The sequence below is a fragment of the Castor canadensis genome, chromosome 7 (assembly GCF_047511655.1).
Source record: "Castor canadensis chromosome 7, mCasCan1.hap1v2, whole genome shotgun sequence".
Lineage (NCBI taxonomy): Eukaryota > Metazoa > Chordata > Mammalia > Rodentia > Castoridae > Castor > Castor canadensis.
In genome coordinates this window covers 110997609-111020729 of record NC_133392.1, presented here as the reverse complement: position 1 = coordinate 111020729, position 23121 = coordinate 110997609, and the positions used below count along the sequence as shown (strand labels likewise).

Here is a 23121-nt window from a genome sequence, read left to right as displayed (position 1 = left end):
ATTTTTAAGGAAATTTTCATCATGACACTATTTTTTCAAATCGCTGAAATATCTTCTGTTCCTTTTAGAGACACTATTCATACAGTTCACCCTTTTAATGTGTATATTATTAGTTTTTTTTTTTAGTATGTACCTAGATTTTACAGCTATCATCATAATCTAATTTCACATTATTTTCATTCCCCCAAAAGAAACCCTCCACCCATTAGCAGTCATTCTTTATGAGTGTATAGTACTCCATTGTGTATGTGTACCACATATTCTTTATCCATTCACCCGTCATTGGACACATAGGCTTGGCTGTTGTGAGCTGTTGTGAATAGCGCTGCTATAAACGTGGCTGTGCAGATATCTTTCTTATGTGGTGATTTACACTCCTTTGAATATATGCCCAAGTGTAGTAGCAGGGTCATAAGGTAGTATATTTAGTCTTTTAATGAACCTCCATACTGATTTGCATAGTGGTTGCCCTGGTTTATATTCACACCAACAGTGCTGCATCACTGCCAGCATTTGTAGTTGTTTGTTTTCTTGATTGTCATTCTGACTGGGGTGAGATAGAATTTGAGCATAGTTTTGATTTTCATTTCCTTTATGGTTAAGGGTGTTGAACATTTCTTCATGTGTTTATTAACCATTAGCACTTCTTCAGAGAACTGTCTGTTCATTTGTCCATTTATTCATTGGATTAGTCTTTTGGTGTTTAATTTTTTGAGGTCTGTGTACAGTCTGTATATTAATCCTTTATTGAGTGAATTGCTGACAGAGATTTTCTCCCATTCTGTGAGTTATCTCTTCACACTGGCAATTGTTTCCTTTGATACGCAGAAACTTTTTGATTTGATGCAATCCCATTTGTTAATTCTTGCTTTTATTTCCTGGGCAATCAACATTCTATTCAGAAAATAACTGCCTGTACCTAATCTCTTCCAGTGTTTCCCATGTGTTTTCCTATAGTAATTTTAAAATCTTTTTTTTGGTGGGACTTGCAGTTTGAACTCAGGTCTTTCTGCTTTTAAAGCAGGCATTCTACCACTTGAGGTACTCCATCCAGTCCCAGTTTTAAGATCTTTGAACTATTTTGAATTGATTTTTGTACAGGGTGAGAGGTAGGGGTCTAGTTTCTGTTTTCTATATATAGATACCCAGTTTTCTTGTCGAAGAAGCTTCTTTTCTGAAATGTACGTTTTTGGTACATGGCTATAGCTGTGTGGCTCTGTTTCTGTTTCATTGATCTTCATGTCTGTGTGCCAGTACCGTGCTGTTTTTGATGTTATGTTTCCATAGTGTAATTCAAAGTCTAATATTGTGATACCTCCAGTGTTGCTCTTTTTGCTCAAGATTACTTTTGCTGTTTTGAGTCCTTTATGTTTCTGTATGAATTTTAGAATTGATTTTTCTGTATCTTTGAAGAATGACATTGGATTTTGATATGAATTGCATTGAATCTGTAGATTCCATTTGGTAGTATAGCCATTTTCACAGTACTTTTCTGCCAATCCATGAACATGGGAGGTTTTCCCATCTCGTATCTTCAGTTTCTTCAAGGTTTTATGTTTTTCATTTGTAGAGGTCTTTCACTTTCTTAGTCAAGTTTATTTCTAGGACTTTTTTGAGGCTATTGTGAATTGTTTTCATGATATCTTTTCAATCTATTCATTGTTGGTATATAGAAAAGATACTTATTTTTGTATGTTAATTTTATATCCTGCTGTATTACAGAAAGTGTTTATCAGATCTAGGAGTTTTTTGGTGGAATCTTTTAGGATCTTAAGTAGAGGATCATACTGTCTGCAAGTAAGAATAATTTGACTTCTTCCTTCCCTGTTTGAGTCCCTTTTATTTCTTTCTCTTGCCTTATTGTTCTGGCTAGGAATTCTAGTACTATATTGAATAAGAGTGGGAAGATTGGACATCCATGTCTTGTTCCTGACTTTAGAGGAAATGATTTCAGTCTTTTCCTGTTTAGTATAGTCTTACTGCTTTAATCTCATTGGCTGTTACGGATTTGTTTAGGTGGTTTATATTCTTTTTGGCTTTTTTTGGTGGGACTGGGGTTTGAACTCAGGGCTTTGTGCTTGCAAAGGAGGTGTAAACAAATAGGTGCTCTGTTGCTTCAGCCCCACCTCCACTCCATTTTGCTCTGATTATTTTAGAGAGGGGGGTCTGGCAAATTATTTGCCTGGGCTAGCTTCAAACCACAATCCTCTTTTTTTTTACTTTATTTTATTGTTATGTGAGGTATATACATTATTTGGGCCACCCCCCCCTTCCCTCCTACACCCTACCCCTGCCTCCAGGCAGAACTTGTTCTGCCCTCTGTTCTCTGATTTTTAGAAAAACATGGCGTTTTTGCTAATTTGAGATAAAGGTAGCTATACAGGGAGATTTCTAGCATTGCTTCTATGCACATGTGTATTACAACCCACATGTTGGTTCATCTCTACCAGACCTCTTCACTACTTCCTAGTCCCCTTCCCGTAGAAGCCTCTGCCAGTTTAAGATTATTATATTCACTCCTCGATAGTGAGCACATCCACTCACTTTTGGTTTCCTTCCCTTTCCCTATTCCTCCCGTGTGCATTATCCCCTTAGTGTGTGACCATTGTCCAATAATATTACTGCATTTGTTTTAGGTCTATAATCCGCTTGAGGGAGAATATGCAATTTTTGGCCTTCTGAGCCTGACTAACTGTGGTTAAGATGATGTTCTCCAATTCCATCCATTTCCCTGTGAATGACAAAATTTTATTCTTCTTTGTGATTAAATAAAATTCCATTGTGTATAAATACCACATTTTCTTAATCCATTCGTCAGTTGCGGGGCATCTTGGCTGTTTCCATAGCTTGGCTGTTGTGAATAGTGCTGCAATAAACATGGGTGTGCAAGTGCCTTTGTAGTAACCTGAGTCACATTCCTTCAGATATATCCCTAGGATTGGTATTGCTGGATCATATGGCAGTTCTACTTTTAGTTTTTTAAGGAGCCTCCATACTATTTTCCTTAGTGGTTGTACTAGCTTACATTCTTACCAGCAGTGTATGATGGTTCCTTTTCCCCTGCATCCTTGGCAACATTTGTTGTCATTGGTGTTCTTAATGATAGCTCTTCTAATAGGAGTGAGGTGGAATCTTAGTGTGATTTTGATTTGCATTTCCTTTATGGTCAGGGATGGTAAGCATTTTTTCATGTGTTTTTTAGCCATTTGGACTTCTTTCTTTGAAAAAGTTCTCTTTAGTTTAGTTGCCCATTTCTTTATTGGGTCATTGATTTGGGGGGAGTTTAGTTTTTTGAGCTCCCTGTATATTCTGGTTATCAATCCTTTGTCTAATGTATAGCTAGCAAAGATTTTCTCCCATTTTGTGGGTGGCCTCTTCAATTTAGAGATTTAAATTTAGAAATCTTTTGTGCAGAAGCTTTTAAATTTCATGTAGTCCCATTTGTCAATCCTTTCTCTTAGTTGCTGAGCTACTTGAATTCTATGAAGAAGTCCTTGCCTATGCCTGTTGCTTCCAGTGTATTCCCTGCTCTTTCCTGTACTAACTTCAAGGTTTCAGATATGATATTAAGATCCCTAATCCACTTTGAGTTGATGTTAGTACAGGGTGACAGGCATGGATCTAGATTCAGTTTTGTGCAGGCAGATAACCACTTTTCCCAGCAATGTTTGTCGAAGAGGCTGTCTTTTCTCCATTGTATGTTTTTGGCACCTTTTGTTGATGACTAGGTAAGCATAGTCATGTGAATTCATATCTGGGTCCTCTATTCTGTTCCACTGATCTTCATATCTGTTTTTGTGCCAGTACCATGCTGTTTTTATTGCCATGGCTCTGTAGTATAGCTTGAGGTTGGGTATTGTGATAACTCCAGTGTTGCTCTTTTTGCTCAGTATTGCCTTGACCATTCACAGTCTTTTATGTTTCCAGATGAACTTTAGGTAGATTTTTCAGTCTGTGTGATGAATGTCATTAGGATTTTGATGGGAATTGCACTGAACATGTAGATTGCTCTTGATACTATAGCCAGTTTTACTGTGTTGATTCTGTCAGTCCATGAGCATGGGAGATCTTTCCAGCTTCTGTAGTCTTCTTTGATCTCTTTCTTCATTGGTTTGTAGTTCTCCTTGTAGAGGTCATTTACATCCTTTGTTAAGTTTATTCTTAGGTATTTGATTTTTTTTTGGTGGCTATTATAAATGGAATTGTTTTCCTATATTCTTTCTCAGTCTGTTCTTTGTTGGGTATAGAAAGGCTACAGATTTTTGTTTGTTGATTTTGTATCCTGCTACTTTGCTGAAGCTGTGTATGGTGTCTAGGAGTTTTGGGGTGGAGTTTTTCAGGATTTTTTTAAGCTATAAGTTTATGTCATCTGTGAATAGGGATAGTTTGACTATTTCTTCACCTATTTGTATTCTTTTCATTTCTTTTTCTTGCCTTATTGCTTTTGCTAGGAATTCCAGGTCTATGTTGTATAAGAGTGGGGAGAGTGGGCCGCCCTTGTCTCATTCCTGACTTTAGGGGAAATGGTTTGTTTTTCCCCATTAAGTATGATGTTGGCTATCAGTTTATCACATATAGTCTTTATAATGTTGAGGTACATTCCTTCTATTCCTAGTTTCCTCAGAACTTCTATCATGAAATGGTGTTGAATCTTATCAAAGGCTCATCTATTGAGATTATCAAGTGGCTTTTGTCTTTTCTTCTATTAATGTGCTATATTACATTTATCGATTTACGTATGTTGAACCATCCCTGCATCCCTGGGATGAAGCTGGCGTGGTCATGGTGAATGATCTTTCTGATATGTTATTGGATTTGGTTTGCCATTATTTTATTGAGGATTTTTGCATCAGTGTTCATTAAGGATATTGGCCTATAGTTCTCCTTTTTGGATGTGTCTTTGTCTGGTTTTGGGTTAGTTGTAATACTGGCTTCATAAAATGAGTCAGGCAGTGTTTCTTTGAAATTTTCTGTTTCATGGAAAAGTTTAAGGAGTGTTGGTATTATTTCTTCTGTAAAGGTCTGGTATAATTCAGTGGAGAATCCATTAGGTCCTGGACTTTTCTTTTTTGGGAGACTGTTAATTGGTATTTCAATTTTATTACATGTTATAGATCTGTTTAGGTGGTTAATATCCTATTGGTTCTGTTTTGGATGGTCATAAGTGTCTAGAAATTCATCCATTTCTTCAAGGTTTTTCAATTTATTTGAATATAGGTTCTCAAAGTGGTCCCTGATGATTCCCTGGATTTCCTTGGTGTTTGTTGTTATCTCCCCTTTTTTGTGGCTGATTTTACTAATTTGGGTCTTTTCCTTCCTCATTTTAGTCAGATTTGCCAGGGGCTTGTCAATCTTGTTTATTTTTTTAAAGAGCCAGCCTTTTATGTTGTCGATTCTCTGTATGGTTTTTTTGGCCTCTGTTTCATTAATTTAGGCCCTTATTTTTGTTAATTCTCTCCTTTTGCTTGTTTTGGGTTTAACTTGTTCTTGTTTTTCTAGGAGTTTGAGATGTAGCATTAGGTCATTTATTTGAAATCTTTCTGTGTTTTTAATATATGTACTCATGGCTATAAACTTTCCTCTTAGAGCTGCCTTTGCTGTGTCCCATAGGTTCTGATAGGTTGTGTTTTCATTTTCATGAAATTCTAGGAACTTTTTGATTTCCTCTCTTACTTCTTCTATGACCCACTGATCATTAAGCAATGTGTTTGTTCAGCCTCCAGTTATTTATGTATTTTCTGCTGCTACTTTTGTTGTTGAGTTCTAGTTTTATTACATTGTGGTCAGATAGTATACAGGGGGTTATTTCAGTTTTCTTATATTTGTTGAGGCTTGCTTTGTGCCCTAAGATATGGTCTATTTTAGAGAACATTCCATGGGTTGCTGAGAAGAATGTATATTGTGGGGTTGCAGGGTGAAATATTCTGTAGCCATCAGTTAGGTTCATTTTAGCTATGGTGTCATTTAGTTCTAGTATTTCTATGTTGATTTTTGTCTAGATGACCCATCTGTTGGTGATAGAGTGGTATTAAAGTCTCCCGCTACCACTGTGTTGGAGTCTGAATGTGCTTTTAAGTCCTTTCGTGAATGTTTGATGAAGTTGGGTGCACTGACATTGGGTGCATATAGATTGATAATTGTTATATCTGTTGTCCCTTTTATTAGTATGAAGTGACTTTCTTTGCCTTGTTTGACTATTGTAAGTTTGAAGTCTACTTTGTCAGAGATAAGTATTGCTACTCCTGCCTGTTTTTGGGGACCATTGGCTTGGTAAATCTTCCAGCCTTTCACCCTAAGCCAGTGTTTATTTCTGTCAATAAAGTGGGTCTCTTATAAACAACAGCTTGTCGGATCTTTCCTTGTAATCCAGTTTGCCAGTTGGTGCCTTTTGATGGGGGAGTTGAGTCCACTGTCATTCACTGTTAATATTGACAGGTATGTGGTGATTCCTGCCATTTAGTTGTTTTAGTTGTTTAAGGATTTGAATGTGTGCAGCTGAATCAATGCTACTCTCTGATTACTTGTCTTTTCTTCTCCTGCAGTTTAATACTTCATGTCCTCTCATGGTCAAACCACAATCCTCTTGATTTCAGCCTCCATAGTACCGAGGATTACAGGCATGAGTCACTGGTGCCTAGCTCCTTTGATTCAATTTTTTTAGGTCAAATATCTAGAAGTTTATCCATTTCTTCTACATTTTCCAGTTTATGAGAATATAAGTTTTCAAAATATTCCCTAATGATCATCTGGATTTCCATTGGTATTTGTTGTGATATCCCTTTTTCATCTTTAATTTTATTAATTTTAGTCTTCTCCCTCATTTTGGTAGTTTAGCTAAGGGTTTATCAATCTTATTTATCTTTTCAATGAAACAACTTTTTGCCTCATTGATTCTTTGTATTTTAGTCTTTGTTTCTTTAATTTCCATCCTGATCTTACTTCTTTTTACTTACTAAGGTATATCATTAGGTTATTTGAGGTATTTTTTGTTTTTGTTTTTTTATTTTTTTAATGTTGGCACTCATAACCTATAAACTTTCCTCTTATCTTTGTTGTGTCCCAAAAGTTCTGGTAAATTTTCATTAGATTCTAGGATTTTTTGGTTTGTTTGTTTCCTCCTTGATTTCTTTGATGAATTGTTCAGTCTCCATGTGTTTGAATATTTTCTATGGTTTCTTTTGTTACTGATTTTTAGTTTTATTCCATTGTGGTCTCATAGAATACAGGGTGTTGTTTCAGTTTTTTTTATGTTTGTTAAGACTTGCTGTCGTAAAATATCTGTTTTGGAGAAAGTTCATAGGCTGCTGGGAAAAATGTATATTGAGCAGCTTCTGGATGAAATATTCTGTAGATATCTGTTAAGTCTATTTGATCTATAGTCTTGTTTAATTCTGAATTATCTTCATTGATTTTTTTTTGTCTACTTTTTATCTGGATGACCTATCTATTAATGAGAGTGGGGTTTTGAATGCTTGCATTATTATTTTGTTGGGGTCTGTGTTGGTAATTCCAGTAGTATTTAATGAAATTGGTTGTGACAAAGCTTCATCTGTATTTCTTAACAACTGTTATCTTCTCTTAATGGATTTTTCCCTTTATTAACATGAGGTGACCTTCTTTGTGTCTTCTGATTAGTTTTTGTTTGAAGTCTGTATTATCAGATACTAGCTTATACTATTCCTGCCCTCATTTGCTTGGAAAAATTTTTTTCCATTCTTTCATGCTAAGCTAATTTTTGTCTTTGCCAGTGAGAAGCATTTCTTATAGGCAACAAATAGTTGGGCTTGCTTTTTTAATCCAACCTGCCATTGTATGTCTTTTGGAGAATTGAGACCATTAACATTCACTGTTTACATTGAAAGGTGTGTCATTTGTTGTTTTTGTGATGTTTGATTACTTCATAGTCCTCATTTGCTAACCTACTCATCTAGCTGGATTTATTCTCTCCTGTATTTTCCTGGTTGCATTTATCTTCCTCTTCTGTGTCTAGGATTCCTTTAAGTATCTTCTGCAATGCTGCTGTAGTTGTAATGAATTAGTTTTTATCGTGGAAGGTTTTTATTTTATCCTTCAAATATGAAGGATAGCTTTGCTGGATACATTAATCTAGGTTGACAGTTATTTTCTTTCAGGGTTTAGAATATAACATTCCATGCCCTCCTTGCTTTTAGAGTCTCTGTTGAGAAACCTGTTTTTTTGTTGGGTTTGATACTTGTTGCTTCTCTCTTGTAGCTTTCAGTAAGTACTCTTTGTTCTGTATATTCAATATCCAGGTTGTACCTCTTCTTCTAAACCCATGATTCATAGGTTTGGTGTTTTGATCGTGTTCCAGAGGTTTTGCATAGTCTATTCATATTTTCTTATTATTTTTGTCTTTGTCTGATTGATCTAATTCTACTATATCTTCCAAATCTGTTACTCTATTTTTAGCTTGTTCTTTTTTTTTTGAGCCACACCTTCAATCCATTTTGCTCTGGTTATTTTTGGAGATGGGGTCTTGCAAACTATTTTCCCAGGCTGGGCTTGAACCAAGAGTCTCCTGATCTCAGCTTCCCAGGTAGTTAGGTAGCTGGGAGCCACCAGCTCTTAGCAATGTCTTCCATTCTGTTAGGAAGGCTTTTAACCAAAATTTTTTACTTGGCTTATTGAGCTTTTCATTTCCAGGATTTCTGTCTTTTTTTGAACTCCTTTTTCCTATCCAGCATTGTCGTATTTCATTTAGCTAGTTACTCCAGTTCTCCTTGAGGTCATTCAACTATTTGTATCTGAATTCATTCTGATCTTATACATGCTTTAATTTTGTTGCTTATTCTTAACATTATTCTTTGGAATTCATTCCTTGAATTTCATCCACTTCACTACTGTTCAAGTCCTTTACTGTGGAACTGTTGACTTTTTGGAGGATACCTGCTGCCTTGTTTTTTCATATTACTTGTGTTTCTACATTGGGATTTACACATGGAAGGTCAGGTTGTTGGTTGGAAGTTTCAGTCATCTGTAGTCTTTCAGTTGAAATAGTCTCAGTGTTCAGGATGGTGTAGTGGCCAGGCTGAGGAGCTGTTTTTCACTACTGAACTGGGGGAATATGGCTCAGTAGCCAAACATTTGCCTACATGCTCAGGGCACCAGGCCTGATCCCCATCATGCTGAGACTGAGGTAGGCAAATTGGAGTCTCCTATAGAAGAGTCAGTTCTCCACTTCTGGGCTGCTTTCACTTACAGAAGCTTTCTTTTGTGTACTGGGAGCCATTGTTGTCAGGAGGAAGTGTTGTAGCCTGTGGGCTGGGCAGGTTCTCACTTTCCCCCCTCCCCTATCCCCTATTTGTGTCCTCAGGAGCAGAAAGTGTCTAAGCCTCTGGGTATTCCCCCTCCTCCCAATGTGTCAAGAGAGTGGGAGAAGGAAACAGATGACTGACTTCTTACTGGGTGGAGGAGAACTGAGGGACAGTCACTCTGCCCTCTGTTCTCAGTGCTTATAGAACTCATCTAGCAGTTTATCTTTCTGTGGGGAGGAGGAGGCTGTGGAAGTCTGTGACCGAAAGGGTCCAAACTCTGCTTGGCAGGTAACACATGCTGATATGTAATTCCTGGAGATGGGCCTAGGTGCATTCAGACCCTGCACAGCAGTTCACCATCTTGTGGAGGGAGGAGGCTGTGAATATCACGATTTTGAAGGGCTGTACCCTAGGCCCTTAGTTGCACCTGGTGGTAAATACATGCTGCAATATAGTTCCTCAGAATAAGCTTCAGTGCTTTTGGACATTTCCCAGCAGTTTGCCTTCCTGTTGGGGGAGGGAGGCAATCAGATAATTTGGAGTGTCTGAGTTCATGCTCTAAACCTGCCTAGCAGCCAACATATGCAGCTAGGAGGCAGGGTCTGGAGGCCAAATACTAAGCCAGCCTTAGGCTCGATGCTTTGTTTACATCCTAGCCTCTGGTGACTGGACTCACTCGTGGCCAGGGGGAGTGAAACCTCTAACCCCCATGGGCCCTATGGGTCTATACTGTCAGTGTAGTTCCCTGCAATTTGAGCTTCTCTGTAAAACCATGGCCTACCCTCTCCTTCTCCTTGACCACCTCTCATGGTTGTCTCCCACACACTGTGGCAAGGTGTCCCAATACTCTCTGAGGAGGAGAATTGGGATGGGGAGGTAGGAAGTTATGAAGTGAATGAGAAAGACAAGGATAGGATTAACTAACATTACTCAGGGGCTCAAATGGAAAGCAAGATCTAAAATTCGTGTTTTGTTAGCACAAGCCCAATACTTGGATACATGTTGAAGTCTAGCCCTATTTTGATATCCACAATCTGGTCTTAAGGTGAGAACCACCACAGCTTCCTAGATTTATTCTTTAACTCAACAAATATTTATTGTTTCCTACATGCAAGGCACTTTTCTGGAGGTTGAAGATACAGCAGTGAAAATTAACAAAAATTCTTGCTGTCATGGAAGTTACGTTACAGTGGGAGAAACCAGAAATGCTATCATATATAAAACAGAGCGTGTCATAGGGTGATAAGTACTTTAGAGAAAAATAAAGCAAGGGAGAAAGTGATGTATTTGGGGGGAGGGGAGCATACCTTTAAAGTAGCAAGACTTTCTTGAGCAAAAAACCAAAGGAGGTTAGGCATTGAACTGTGCAGATAATTGAGGATAGAATAGCAAATTTGACGGCTATCATGGAGTCATGTTAATTGGATCAGGACAAAGGAAAGAAATGATCGGAGCTAAGATCAGAGAGGCAAAGGGCTGTCACTATGGCAGTGAAGTGAATTTACAAGAGAGATGATGGGGTTTGGACCCCGATGACAGTGAAGTGGCTAGAGTTTGGATGTATTTTGAAGGTAGAACGGGAATTGTTGAGGATGTGACTGAAATAGGAGAGTAATGATGACTCCAAAGTTTTTGGCATGAACTGAATGGATGGAGTTGCCCTTTACTGGATTGGAGGAATATGGTTGAAGGAACTTTTTTTGTGTATGTGTGAGGGGCTGTGTCTGATCAGGCATTCAGCTTTTTTGTGTGTTTACTTTTAGATGTCTACTTAAGGCATCCAAGTGGAGATACTAAGGAGGACTTAGATATGAGTCTAGTTTAGGAGACAGATACAAGCTGGAGACTAATTTAGTCTTTTCAGCATATAGTTAAAGTCATGCCACTTGATGAGTTCACCAGTTGTGTGCAGACGAAGAGGACTGAGTACTGAGCCCTACAACGCATACAGGTAGGGATATGATGAGGAATCAGTGAGGTTGGCTGAGGAGGATTAACTAGGTGAGGTGGGAGGGAATCAGGAGATAATGGTGTCATGGTGGCCATACTTCCATGAACTGAAAAAACTGTTTCAAGGTAATGGGAGTAACTTGTTATTTCAAATGCTACTGGGAGAATTGAGTAAGGCGGAAAAATTTGGCCATACAGGGTATGCCATGGCTGTGACCAGTGCTGTTTCATAGAATAATCAAAGTAAAAGCCCAGCTGATACAGGTTCACTAGTGAATGGGAGAACTAGACACAGTATGTTATGGGCAACTCTTGGGGAAGCTTTGTTATAAATAGTAGCAGAAATATGGGGTAATAGCTGGAGGAAGAGGGGAGTTACTTAAAATTGGAGAAACTTCAGCATGCCTGTTTAACAACTATTTCAGGATCATGGCTTAATAACATTTCAACTAGTCCCATATTTCTTAAAATTGAAATTAACTGTGATCACGTCAGAAATTTTCACTCCCCACTAAGGTTACATCAGGGATTTTCCCTTTGGGGGGTACTTGAACTTGTTATACCTATGTGTATGCCTTTCTAGTGCCTATCCTTCTCAGTCTTCCATCTGGAATGATCGCCACATTACTCTATTTAGATCTTATTAATACTTTCATAATGGTATCCTTTAGAGTTCCAGTTATATCCCCACCCCTTTCGGGAAAGTCACTGCTTGTATTCTATATTTACTTATGCAGCTTTTATTGTAGAAAGCTCTATTTACAGCATGGTGGTCTAGAGGAAAGCTGATTATTACACAACTGCAGTAATGTGATATTTTTGCTATTTGGCTTTTAATCAAATATGCCCTTTTGATTTTAGTGTTCCTGTAATTAAATGGGAAATCTTTCAAGGCCAGAGGACCACATTCTCTTTTATATGCCCCACTGTGCTTTACTACAGCATTAGCTCATTGAAAGCATTAAATGACTATTGAATGTAATTTTCCATTTTCTGTAGGAAACTTTTTCACAGATGGGTTCTCCAGTTAGCTTAGAATTTTATATTCCGTTGGGGCCAGGGTTCTAGGGAATGCCTTAGTAACCGTAACTAGTGACAACATGTATAGGTATGAAGATACCTTTCTTCAGTGCCTGAGTAAGACAGAGGTTCCCAGGCCTAGCTACATAGGGGAACCACTTTAACAAGAACAAAGGCGTTACCCTTAAATTCTGATTTGTCTGGGATATGGCCTATGCCTAGAGATTTTTTAAAATCTACCAGATGTTTCTAACATGAAACCAAAGTTGAGATCCACCTGTCAAAGAAATTGGAACCCCACCTCTCACCAAGTCTGCTCATTTAGTAGCTTACAAATCAGTGTTACCAGAACATTTCAGTTTTACCTAAGTTAATGTTTTTTTTTTTTTCCTCCCTTTTAGTTTTTTACTTCAGGAATTGCTATGGTCCTTCTGACACTGATGGCTGTCACACTGGATCCTCCTCAGAAATTACCGGACTTGTTTTCTGTATTGGTGTGCTTTGTATCCTGCATGCATTTCTTGTTCTTCTTGCTATATTTTAACATTATAATCATGTGGGATTCCAAAAATGGAAGAAATCGGAAGAAAGTCAACTAGCTGTATTCCCAAACAAATGTGAACTTTTTATTATGTATAAATGAAATGATCATTTTGAGAATAACTGAATTATAGGAAAGGAAATGGTGAAAAGTCACTGTTGTCTACGCAAAATAAATGTATATGGAGATCAAAGATCAGTGGAGGCTTTTATTTTCTAAGTATTGTTTGACCAAAGCATATTGTACTTCCTAAAATATCCACAGCTATTCAAGTGGAAACATAAGAGAAAATTGTTCTTAATCACAGTATTACTTAGGAAATGTACTCTACAAATTATGTCTTTAAAAAAACCTGCAAATGTACTGAACTTAAACTCCCCTTTAAAGAAAATCACTAATTGTAGTACCCAATTAGTTTTCTTTGTATTTTAGCATGCAGGTAATGTGTACTTCATTGTTTCGAAGTTATGTTGCAGGGAATTAAATTTGTGATAATCTTTTTAATTACTGAGATGGTAAATTAAGCTGCCTAAAGTTTGAGTATGCCTTGGTACATTTGCAAATTTCAATCTTTTTAACAAGACAATTCCAAGAATTCAGACATATTTGAATTCATTTTACAAATGAGCCTTCTTTAATTGAAATCTGTCTTTAAATATGAATGTCTGAAGTCTTTTTAATTGCTCATGGTCACTAGTTCCTAACTTCTAGAATCATTCTGTTTAAGTTAAACTGACACATAAGGATTTCATCTTTCTTTTTTGTTATGATCTGGTTCAAGGTTACCACTGACATAGGCACTGAGTCAACTCATGCTTTATGTTAACTGTGTGTCCTGTTAATTCAGTATCACTTCATATTAGCAGAAGCCCATTTTTACTATAGTAATCAACTGGTAAAAGTCATGTATTGTATCTATGTTGTAGTTTCTCAGACCAAGATTTTTTTTCTTAAGTCTCTGATAAAAATTAAAATGTTACCATTACCTATTTTTTGACTACTTCTTTCATTAATAGCCACTAAAGTATATTAAATGGTGGTAAATTTGAAACTTTACAAGTCATATCACATACACATAAATAAAATTTGGTTTGGACATGGACAGCTATAGTCTGGTGCAAAGAAGTGGATTTAGACAAAGCAAAAATCGAGAAGTATTTCTTTCTCAAAGCAAATGTGCATAAAGATTCAAAGGGCAGGTCAGCATAGAAAAGCAGCCTCACGTCACTGCCGAATCAGCAGGAACATCGCTGTCCATGGTCACCATCTGTAATCGCTGTGCCAAAATGTCAGAATCTTGGCTGGCTGGTATAAAGCCATATTACTATTTTTTAAAATCTTGTAAGAGTATACTTGAATTTAATACAGAATATTGATTTAAATTAGTGATGAAGTTCTAAGTTACAACTTACACATAACTGGAGTAGAAAATTTTTATTATTTGAAAATAAAGGTATATAAACTTTATTAATATAATGTAACACCTGTGTTCAAGGTATTTTATAGGCAATGCTGTACATAAAAATACGTTTTTCAGATGATTTAATCTAATCACACTGAGTTACATTATAGCTTTTTATGAGACATGTAACAATATATTATAAGTACCTCTGATATCTTTTAGAAACCAGTTTAAGAATGTACTTTGAACTTGGAGCAGCTCAGTTCCAAAATGCCAAAAATATCCAGTGATGAATTAAGGACACAGGAGCAGGCAATTCCAAAGCATTTCTCTTAGCTAAACTCAAGATTATTGGGATGCTTTAACAGATATTTAGGTTATACAAAAATAGAATTCTCACTTTCTTCATTAACATATCTGTTATAAATGAACCCTTCTAATGTTATTTGCAAGTATGTTTTAGAGGGCAGAGGCACTTCAGAGAAATGCAGTTTTCTCCATTGCTTGTAAACTTGGGTTTGCTTCTTAAAGTAATGAAGAGAATAGAATGTACGCTCATGTATCATATATGAAGCTACAGAAGTCATTTTCCCTTGAGGCCTTAGGGAGGGGAGAAAAATCCCCGATGTAGCATTCTGTCTAAATGATAAACCACAACTTAGTGAGTGAAACATTAACAAAAGTCAAAGCAGCCAAAGGAGCCTCTCTGTTCAATAGGAAGGGAGCAAGAGATAGATAGGTTATAACTAAATAACATTTGGAGGAACACAATGGTTTCAAGTCTCAATTGGTCTCTCTTCTGTTATAGTCACTGGACGATCAGGGCCAAGTATATCTCTGTGCCCCTCCCCCCATATAAACATTAGTTTTGTGTGTGGATCTTTCTTCTTTGTCCTTCATGCGGCCTCCAAGGGTGATAAAGCGAGAGCCATCTGATCTACAATGAAGGGAACTGGGAAATGATTCTTAGCAGACCCAGCTGTTGTGAAAGGCAAAAGCTTAGAATATCAAGAGGTCAAACTCACAGTAACTGGTTTAATAGCATTAAGCACATACCTACATAACTTGGATTACATGTGTAACCAATCTACTTAACCCTTTGTTTCCTAATTTAGGTTACTTTATAAAATGTTTAGCTTATATCCTAAGGTTAGTTTATAATGCTAGAACAATCCTTTCTGGTATGTTTTTGGTTACAGTCTATTAGAAGGACTATATCAAAAAAGTATTCTTAATATTTAGCAGATAGATTATCTTCAGTCTTATTTAAATAGTACCAAGAAAGTCATTAATGAAAGCATTGAGATTGAATAGTTAATTGTATTGCAGTTTAATACCTATGTTAGAATAGTTTTCTTAAAAAAAAAAAAAAAAAACAAAACACAAACACATTTTAAGACATTAACCTGAAATTTCTCAAAGTGGCAAATGAGCTCTTTCCAACCTTAATTTATTTCAGATTTTCACATAGTATTTTGTTTTTCTTTTTTACTTTTTGGCGGTACTGGAGTTTGAACGCAGGGCTTTGCACTTGCTAGACAGGTGCTCTACCACTTAAGCTACTCCACCAGCCCAAAATTACAGAATTTTTTAAAAACTGTGTTACGAAGATATGACATATTCTGTGAATTTCCCCCTTCCCCTAACTAGTTCATGAGTAACAACAAATAGATATGACACAAACACCACTACAGAATAAAGAAATTTAAGCGAATGCTTCAAAATAATTTGGACAGGATCTCATGCTACCCTATAAAAGAGATTTTTAAATTCATTGGAGTCTGTAGTTTAGTTCAAAAACAACTTCATGTTTAAATGTTTATACTGAGAAATACATTCTAATATTTTATAAAATTTTAAAACTTCCAAAATGTTTTTTACTACAAGCATAGGAAAAAACCTAGAGTATAATAAAGACTTACCACTGAAATAGTGGCTACAGAATGTACTTCTAAATAAACTTTTAAAATTTAAAAAAGAATCTGTAAATTAATAAGCAGCTGGGACTTTAAGTGGGAAAACTGGTACCTTGTTCCACTCACCATTCGATTTATTCTGAGTGCCAAAGGTGGAGCCATTGTCATACATGCTTTTGTAATTCTATGCACAAATGCTAAAAGTATACCAAAACATACATGGTAGAATATAAGTCAGGATCCTCCTCTATGTGTTGGTTTGTACTACAGGGTCAAGAAGAAATGTATTATTTACATTGAGATTATCTACTGGGGTGTGTAGAAAGTTTAAATTAGCTGCAAGAAATTTTATCTAGACTTGCACCTGCCTAGTGCTACAAGCTGGTATTTACTGGGCAGATTAATTACAAACATTTCTTCTGTTCCTTTAAATATGATCAGACAGATGCAGAAGTTGTGCTCATAGTGAGTGCATTTCTTTTTAGTGTCTGTATTTCTTCTTAGTGCCTGTAGGATATAAAAGATGATTATTACATCATGAATTAGTTTCCAAATTAACATACATCTCATACATCACTTAAGACATGTTTTAAACAGCCATTTACCATGGAACCTGGTACCTAGTGTAGATACTAGTAACCTCTCAATTTGCTTATTTTTCTGTTTTAAGCAAGATTCACTTTCACAAGTAATTTTTAGTATGACTGACATAGTGCTCTTTACCTTATGTGAAGATACATGAGATACTTTTGAGAGAATTTTAATACTCGGACATGACCTGAAAACACCACATTTACATGCCTTTGTAAGCCTTAAGGGTCTTTCAGCAGGTGTTTCCTCTAACAGCTGCCAGGAAGAAAAAAAAAAAAAAAAACACTTTACTATGACAGAGTCCTATTCAGTGTGTCCCTCTGGGGACTCCTAGTGGTGGTAGAAGTTTTTGTCTTATTTGGCCTTAGAAGCAATTAAGTGAAGAGAATTCCAAGAGAAGCCTTGGAAGACAGCAGCCATTGGCAACTGATGTACAGGGCATGTAGCCCTTTCACTCTTTCCTTTACATCAGCAGTTAGGAAGATGCAGTGCACAGTGGGCTCTTGTTTTTCCCTATTCACAAAATCCACATATTTTCTCCTCCCAGTCTTAAGACGGGTTGCCAACTTGTCAACCTACTTTCACCAACTCTTCATTTCAGTCTGGCCTGTCTGCCTATAAGATTCTCAGCAGTTTAGGTCTCACTTAATTTTCTTATAGGTTACTGATATAGTTGCCAAACAATGATATACTATAAAGGAAAGGAAGACTATCGTTTACTAAATAGTTATTATGGAGAAGGTGCTAATTAAGCTAATTATTTTGTTTTCTCTCTCAAGGCATACATCCTCTGGGAAACTCAGTGCCTAGTTTAAGCATACTTAACCAAGTAGGTAGTACAGCTGGTGTTGAACTCTAACCCAAATCCTGTCTTTCCCCCGCTCCATGCCAGACCCTTCTGAAAAGAGGGCTGAGAAAGAATCTGAGGCCAAATCTAACATCCAGCAAAAAGAAATACTTTGATTCATGTGGTGTATTTTATAGCAAGCAGGTAGCAGCAGCATTCATCTTCACAGAAAGCACATTATTCTCTCTAGAATGTACTTTGGACTGTTAAATTTCCGTAGTCTTTACTGGCCTACCTCTGCCTGATGAGTGAAGTGCGAACATACTAGCTTAGTGACTGTACCTGTCAACAATGTGGCCTGAATTTACTTTCCATCATCCTGTTTTCCTGCTTTTTTTTTTTCATGTCATTCTGCCTACCATGTTTACAAAGCCCATTAAAATTATCCATTTTTCAGAGCCAGGCATAGTGGCACAAACCTGTAATCCTGGGCTACATAATGAGACCCTGTCTCAAAAATAAACCAAAAGTGAACTCATTTTTCAAATTCCAGCTGCCTAGTAAGGTACGAAGCTTTCATATGAGGGTCTAGATGGCTCTCTGTCAAGAGATAATGTAGAGTGGAATAAGTAGGGCCAGTATTATTTTTGAGACACTGTCTTGCTGTATAGCCCACAATGGCCTTGAACTTGAGATCATTTTGCCTCAGCCTACCAAGTGCTGATCTTACAGGTGTGTGCCACAGGGCGTGGCTACAACTGGTTTTAAAATCATGAATGTAACTACCCACTCAGATCTATGTTGTGAATTCTGTAACACTGCTTATTCTTTACTTGGTACTCCTAATAAAGATGAATGTTTATAACCCTCTGTCAAAAGGAAGGAAACTGTGTCAACTTTTCATCTCTCTATATCCTGTGGAAGCATGACAAATTTGATTGGTCAGAGTCCAGAACATTCAATGGTGCACATTTTACTAACATTGCAGGTCATTATTTCTACAGAACACTTCCCCACTGTGCAGTTTCCCTATCACTCTGCCTTCCCTCAAATTCAATGGGCCTTTGTGCTTCCTAATTACATGTGGTAAGGGGTAGCCTGCAACCATGCATACAAGGCAGGCCTGTGGTCTCCACAGCTTTAGAGGCACATGAACTTGGGGTACACTTCAAGATTGAGCTTCTCAGCTTCAGGAGAGCACACAGAATTGAAGTGGAGATTGAGTGTGGGTTCTACTTCTGCTTTAAGGCCCAATCTCTTATTAGTTACCCAACCTTCTACCAAAGGGCTTGCCCTGTTGGGGATGATCAGTTACTTTACTAATCACCTTGGTACTTTCTCATTAGACTCAGTATTTGCACAACTCACCAGCACCCTATGGTGAAGAGTCTGAATTTGGATCATAGCTCAAAATTCTTTCTGTCCCCACATCTGAACCTGCCAGATCATGCCACTTCTGAACTTATTTTGAGCTTCTAAGCCTGACCAATGGAATTATGTACACCATAGAGAGGTAGGAGGAAGGACAATTTTGCAGGAGAAATGATAAAACCAGTATATACTTGGGGGACGTGGCAGAGCAGCTAAAATTGTAGACGTACAGCTCACAAGGAAGGTCACAAATAGAGGTCACGCAGGTGAAAACTGAAGCCAAAGGCCTGGATGAGATTATGAAGAAAGTGCCCAAAGCAACCAAAGCGAGAACAGTCAAAAGCAGAATCCAAGGAAATGGAAATGCCTCAAAGGTGAAGTCATTACTTTTTTTTTGGTGGTACAGAGTTTGAACTCAGGGCTTTGCACTTGCTGGGCAGGCTCTCTACTACTTGAGCCACACCTCTGTCTCCCCTCCCCACCCAGTTTATTTTTGAGATAGGGTCTCCCTTTTTACCTAAGCTGGCCTGGACCACAGTCTTCCTGGGTTGCCATCATCTGAGATCCTTCTGATCTTAGCCTTCCAAGTAGCTAGGATTACAGCAGTGAGCCATGCGCATGCAGCAAAGTCTTTCATTTAATTGTCATTTCTCTTTTACTTCTCACTAAAGGGACATTTCCTAGTAGCTCAACCTTAATTCTTTCAAGTTTCTTGAAAGTACTAATCAAATAGAAGACTCAAAAAAATGCTAACATATATCTTTATTAGAATCCACAAACACAAAGCGATTATTAGTACTCAAGTTCCCCAAAAGTGTATTAGTGAGACTATCATACACTAAATGTGTATGTTCATTTGCTAAGTATATGTGGATATGTATATATGAAAATCATCTAACATAAAAGTTCTCTGTTGGATTTTCATGGGTCAGAAATTTTATAAAATGTTTAACCCTAAATATGTGTATATGCATATATATTACATCCTTACTTAATAGGATATAAAATCCTTGACCAGTAGTGAAACCTGGTCAAGTAGGTTACCTACTATGTCAAGAGCATAGGCACTGGCACCACTCTCAGCTGAGTATGCTGGCTCTCTCTAAGGTGCTTCTGGGAAAAATACTTAACTTTGTGCCTTAGTTCATCACTTGTAAATAAAGTTGTGGAGATTAAATGATGTGTGAACAGCACTTGTAACAGTGCTGGCCCATAAAACATCTCTGAGTTATTACCAGAGTAATTACCAGAGTAATAACTCAGGTAAAAAAATAAACAGAAAAAAATAAACAGAATGAATATTTAATGAATGAAAATGTCACAAAAAGATGCTTTGCAAATATTTTAAGAATAGCTAGTTTGTTAGGCTACAATGAATCAGATACCATTTCCAAAGAAATGAATTTCTAGATAGAATATAATTTTTTCATTTCGTTTTTAGTTTTCTAAGAGATAACAGACAATACCTGGTTAGCTTCTAAGAATATTTTAATATTGGTGCCACAAAGTCTGCGACAATGCCAGTTCCTAATGTGAAGCTTTGAGTTACAGGTACACCAAACATACCACACAATTACATTGTCACAGATTACATGCTATAATAAACAGTTATACATATCATCTTTGTTTGTATTGCTGAATGAAAAGAATTGTTTGAAGGAAAGATATAAATAATATGTAATTAATCAACTTCGCATATTTCTGAACTTAACAGCCCTGTTATGTTTGTTCAGAGGCATTCTATAAAAACTATAATCTACTTATCAGCACCTATGTAGCTGTTTATACAAAAGATGTTCAATTAAGGGCCCTCCTTCTACTCAGTTAAAAATGTGTCCTAACTTTTCCAGTGCGCTTTTTCAATCAGCCCCTAACTCAAAGACCTTGTCACACTGCCCTCCTACTGCTTACAAGAATAAATATCATTTCAACAAAGCTCCAGAGCTCGTGTACCTATCTTGTCACACAAAGATATATCAAATTTCATAATGTAAATAAAATATTTCTACTTGAACAAAGGACAGTGAAACTTAACAAGGTTAAACTGAATTAGAAAACTGAAACAGTACCTCAGTTTAAAATGGCTTTAAGGAATTCGAAGCTGTCAAGATGACGTAATTCTATATGAAAAAAAGAAAGATTTTTTTAGAAAACAGTTCAAAGTAACTAGTCACACTATATGATGCAGAATAAATATTGAAAATTAAATTTAAATAATCTACAGTTTTATTTTACATGATAAACAGCAGCTTTGGTAAACATTGATCTACCATATGATCCAGCAATACCACTCTTGGGGATATACCCAAAAGAATGTGACACAGTTTACTCCAGAGGCACCTGCACACCCATGTTTATTGCAGCACTATTCACAATAGCCAAGTTATGGAAACAGCCAAGATGCCCCACTACTGACGAATGGATCAAGAAAATATGGTGTCTATACACAATGGAATTTTATGCAGCCATGAAGAAGAACGAAATGTTACCATTCACTGGTAAATGGATGGAATTGGAGAACATCATTCTGAGTGAGGTTAGCCTGGCCCAAAAGACCAAAAATCGTATGTTCTCCCTCATATGTGGACATTAGATCAAGGGCAAACACAACAATGGGATTGGACTATGAGCACATGATAAAAGCGAGAGCACACAAGGGAGGTATGAGGATAGGTAAGACACCTAAAAAACTAGTTAACATTTGTTGCCTTCAATACAAAGGAACTAATGCAGATACTTAAAAGTGACTGAGGCCAATAGGAGAAGGGGACCAGGAACTAGAGAAAAGGTTAGTTCAAGAAGAATTAACTTAGAAGGTAACACACATGCACAGGAAATCAATGTGAGTCAATGCCCTGTATAGCTATCCTTATCTCAACCAGCAAAAACCCTTGTTCCTTCCTATTATTGCTTATACTTTCTCTACAACAAAATTAGAGATAAGGGCAAAATAGTTTCTGCCAGCTAGCAAGAGGGTGGAAGGCAGAGGGAGGGTGAGGGAGAAATGACCCAAACATTGTATGCACATATGAATAAAATAAAAATTAAAAAAAAAAACAACAGCAGTTTTGGGCCTATAAATTCTCATTTGAACATCCTACATGTTAGCCTGATTCTATTTCAGAATGTACAGTTTAAAATTATAAAAACAGGCAAGAAACGTACTATAATGTATCCTTAACATTGTAGCATTGTATTACACAGTGTAAAGAGTGTACTTGGAGTTGGAATTGTATACTCCTGAGGGGAGGACAATGTCTGTCTTGTTTGTCAGTGTATTCCTAAGGTTAGAACAATGCCAGTTCCTAATAGGCATTCAATAAACATTACATGAACGAGGTGTGCAAACAGAGCAATTTGTAAGTATTTGAAAATGCTTAGAAAATTCTTTTAAGAATTCGTAGACTAGACATTCATTCACACATTCATTACGATGCATTGAGGACCTCCTATCTGGGTTCCTGTACTAGGCTCTGGGCTACATTATAGAGGATCCCAAAAGGAGCCCTGAAGTAGAGAATTAAACTGCAATACAACATGATACATTTATAAATATTCAGACAAGCGCTGAAAAGCCTGGAAGATAAAGCAATTTTGCGTTGCCTAGGAGAGTGGGGGAGAGCTTCACAGAGGATGGGACATCTGAGCCTGAAATTGTAGGATAAGGAGTTTGCAAGACAAAAAAGGAAGAAAAAGCACTCCAGTAAGGGAAAAGCACAGGGAAGCCTGGAGTCCTGAAGACAGACTGCAGAGGGCCAAAACATACTGTGTGAAGTGTAAATAGAAATGACTGCCCTCCTCTTTTTGAGGTCTGAAATGGAGCAAAAAAAAAAAAATCACCTATTATTTACTTATTATGTAAGTCTTGCTTTTGACATTATAATTAGCTGTATAATACTATAAATATCTGCTTTGTTATATATGTGTTTAAAATATGTAAATCACTGAAGGGAATTTATCTAACTGTGGGAGGGGTGCTTTCTTGATCACTCTTAGAGTTAAAAAGGGTAAAAAAAATGTTCACCTGTCAGGTGACAGAAAACCAATTTCTATAAATGTGCCAGAATAATTTTTCTCCACTTCAAGAACAGTTAGTCTTTAGTCTATTCATTACTGTCCTTTTATAGTATTTTTATTTAATAAAACCTATTAAGACTACCATACAAATCTCTTTACTTATGCTTTTATCTTTTAACTGATCAATTTTTATATTGCTGACATCCCTTCTTCACCATTTGCTCATTTAAAAATTCATAGTATGTGAGATA

At 36.9% G+C, this 23121-nt stretch overlaps 2 protein-coding genes across 8 annotated transcripts in view; one reads left to right on the top strand and one right to left on the bottom strand.

The window, feature by feature from the left end:
* Alg6 (ALG6 alpha-1,3-glucosyltransferase) overlaps positions 1–13775 on the top strand; it is a 64008-nt gene extending 50233 nt beyond the window's left edge. For all 3 annotated transcript variants that reach the window (XM_074079889.1, XM_074079891.1, XM_074079890.1), the window contains one exon: positions 12647–13775. In XM_074079889.1, coding sequence (XP_073935990.1) covers positions 12647–12844 — 198 coding nt within the window. In that variant the 3' untranslated portion in view covers positions 12845–13775. The remainder of the gene's footprint in view (positions 1–12646) is intronic.
* Positions 13776–15600: 1825 nt separating this feature from the next.
* The window catches only part of Itgb3bp (integrin subunit beta 3 binding protein), a 64644-nt gene continuing 57123 nt past the window's right edge, over positions 15601–23121 (bottom strand). For all 5 annotated transcript variants that reach the window (XR_012449872.1, XR_012449873.1, XM_074079892.1 and 2 more), the window contains exons 8-9: positions 20923–20973; positions 15601–16611 (exon numbers count right to left, since the gene is read on the bottom strand). Coding sequence is in view for 3 of the 5 variants with exons in the window: in XM_074079892.1 (XP_073935993.1) it covers positions 20924–20973 (50 nt within the window). In the remaining 2 variants the exon portion in view is untranslated. The remainder of the gene's footprint in view (positions 16612–20922; positions 20974–23121) is intronic.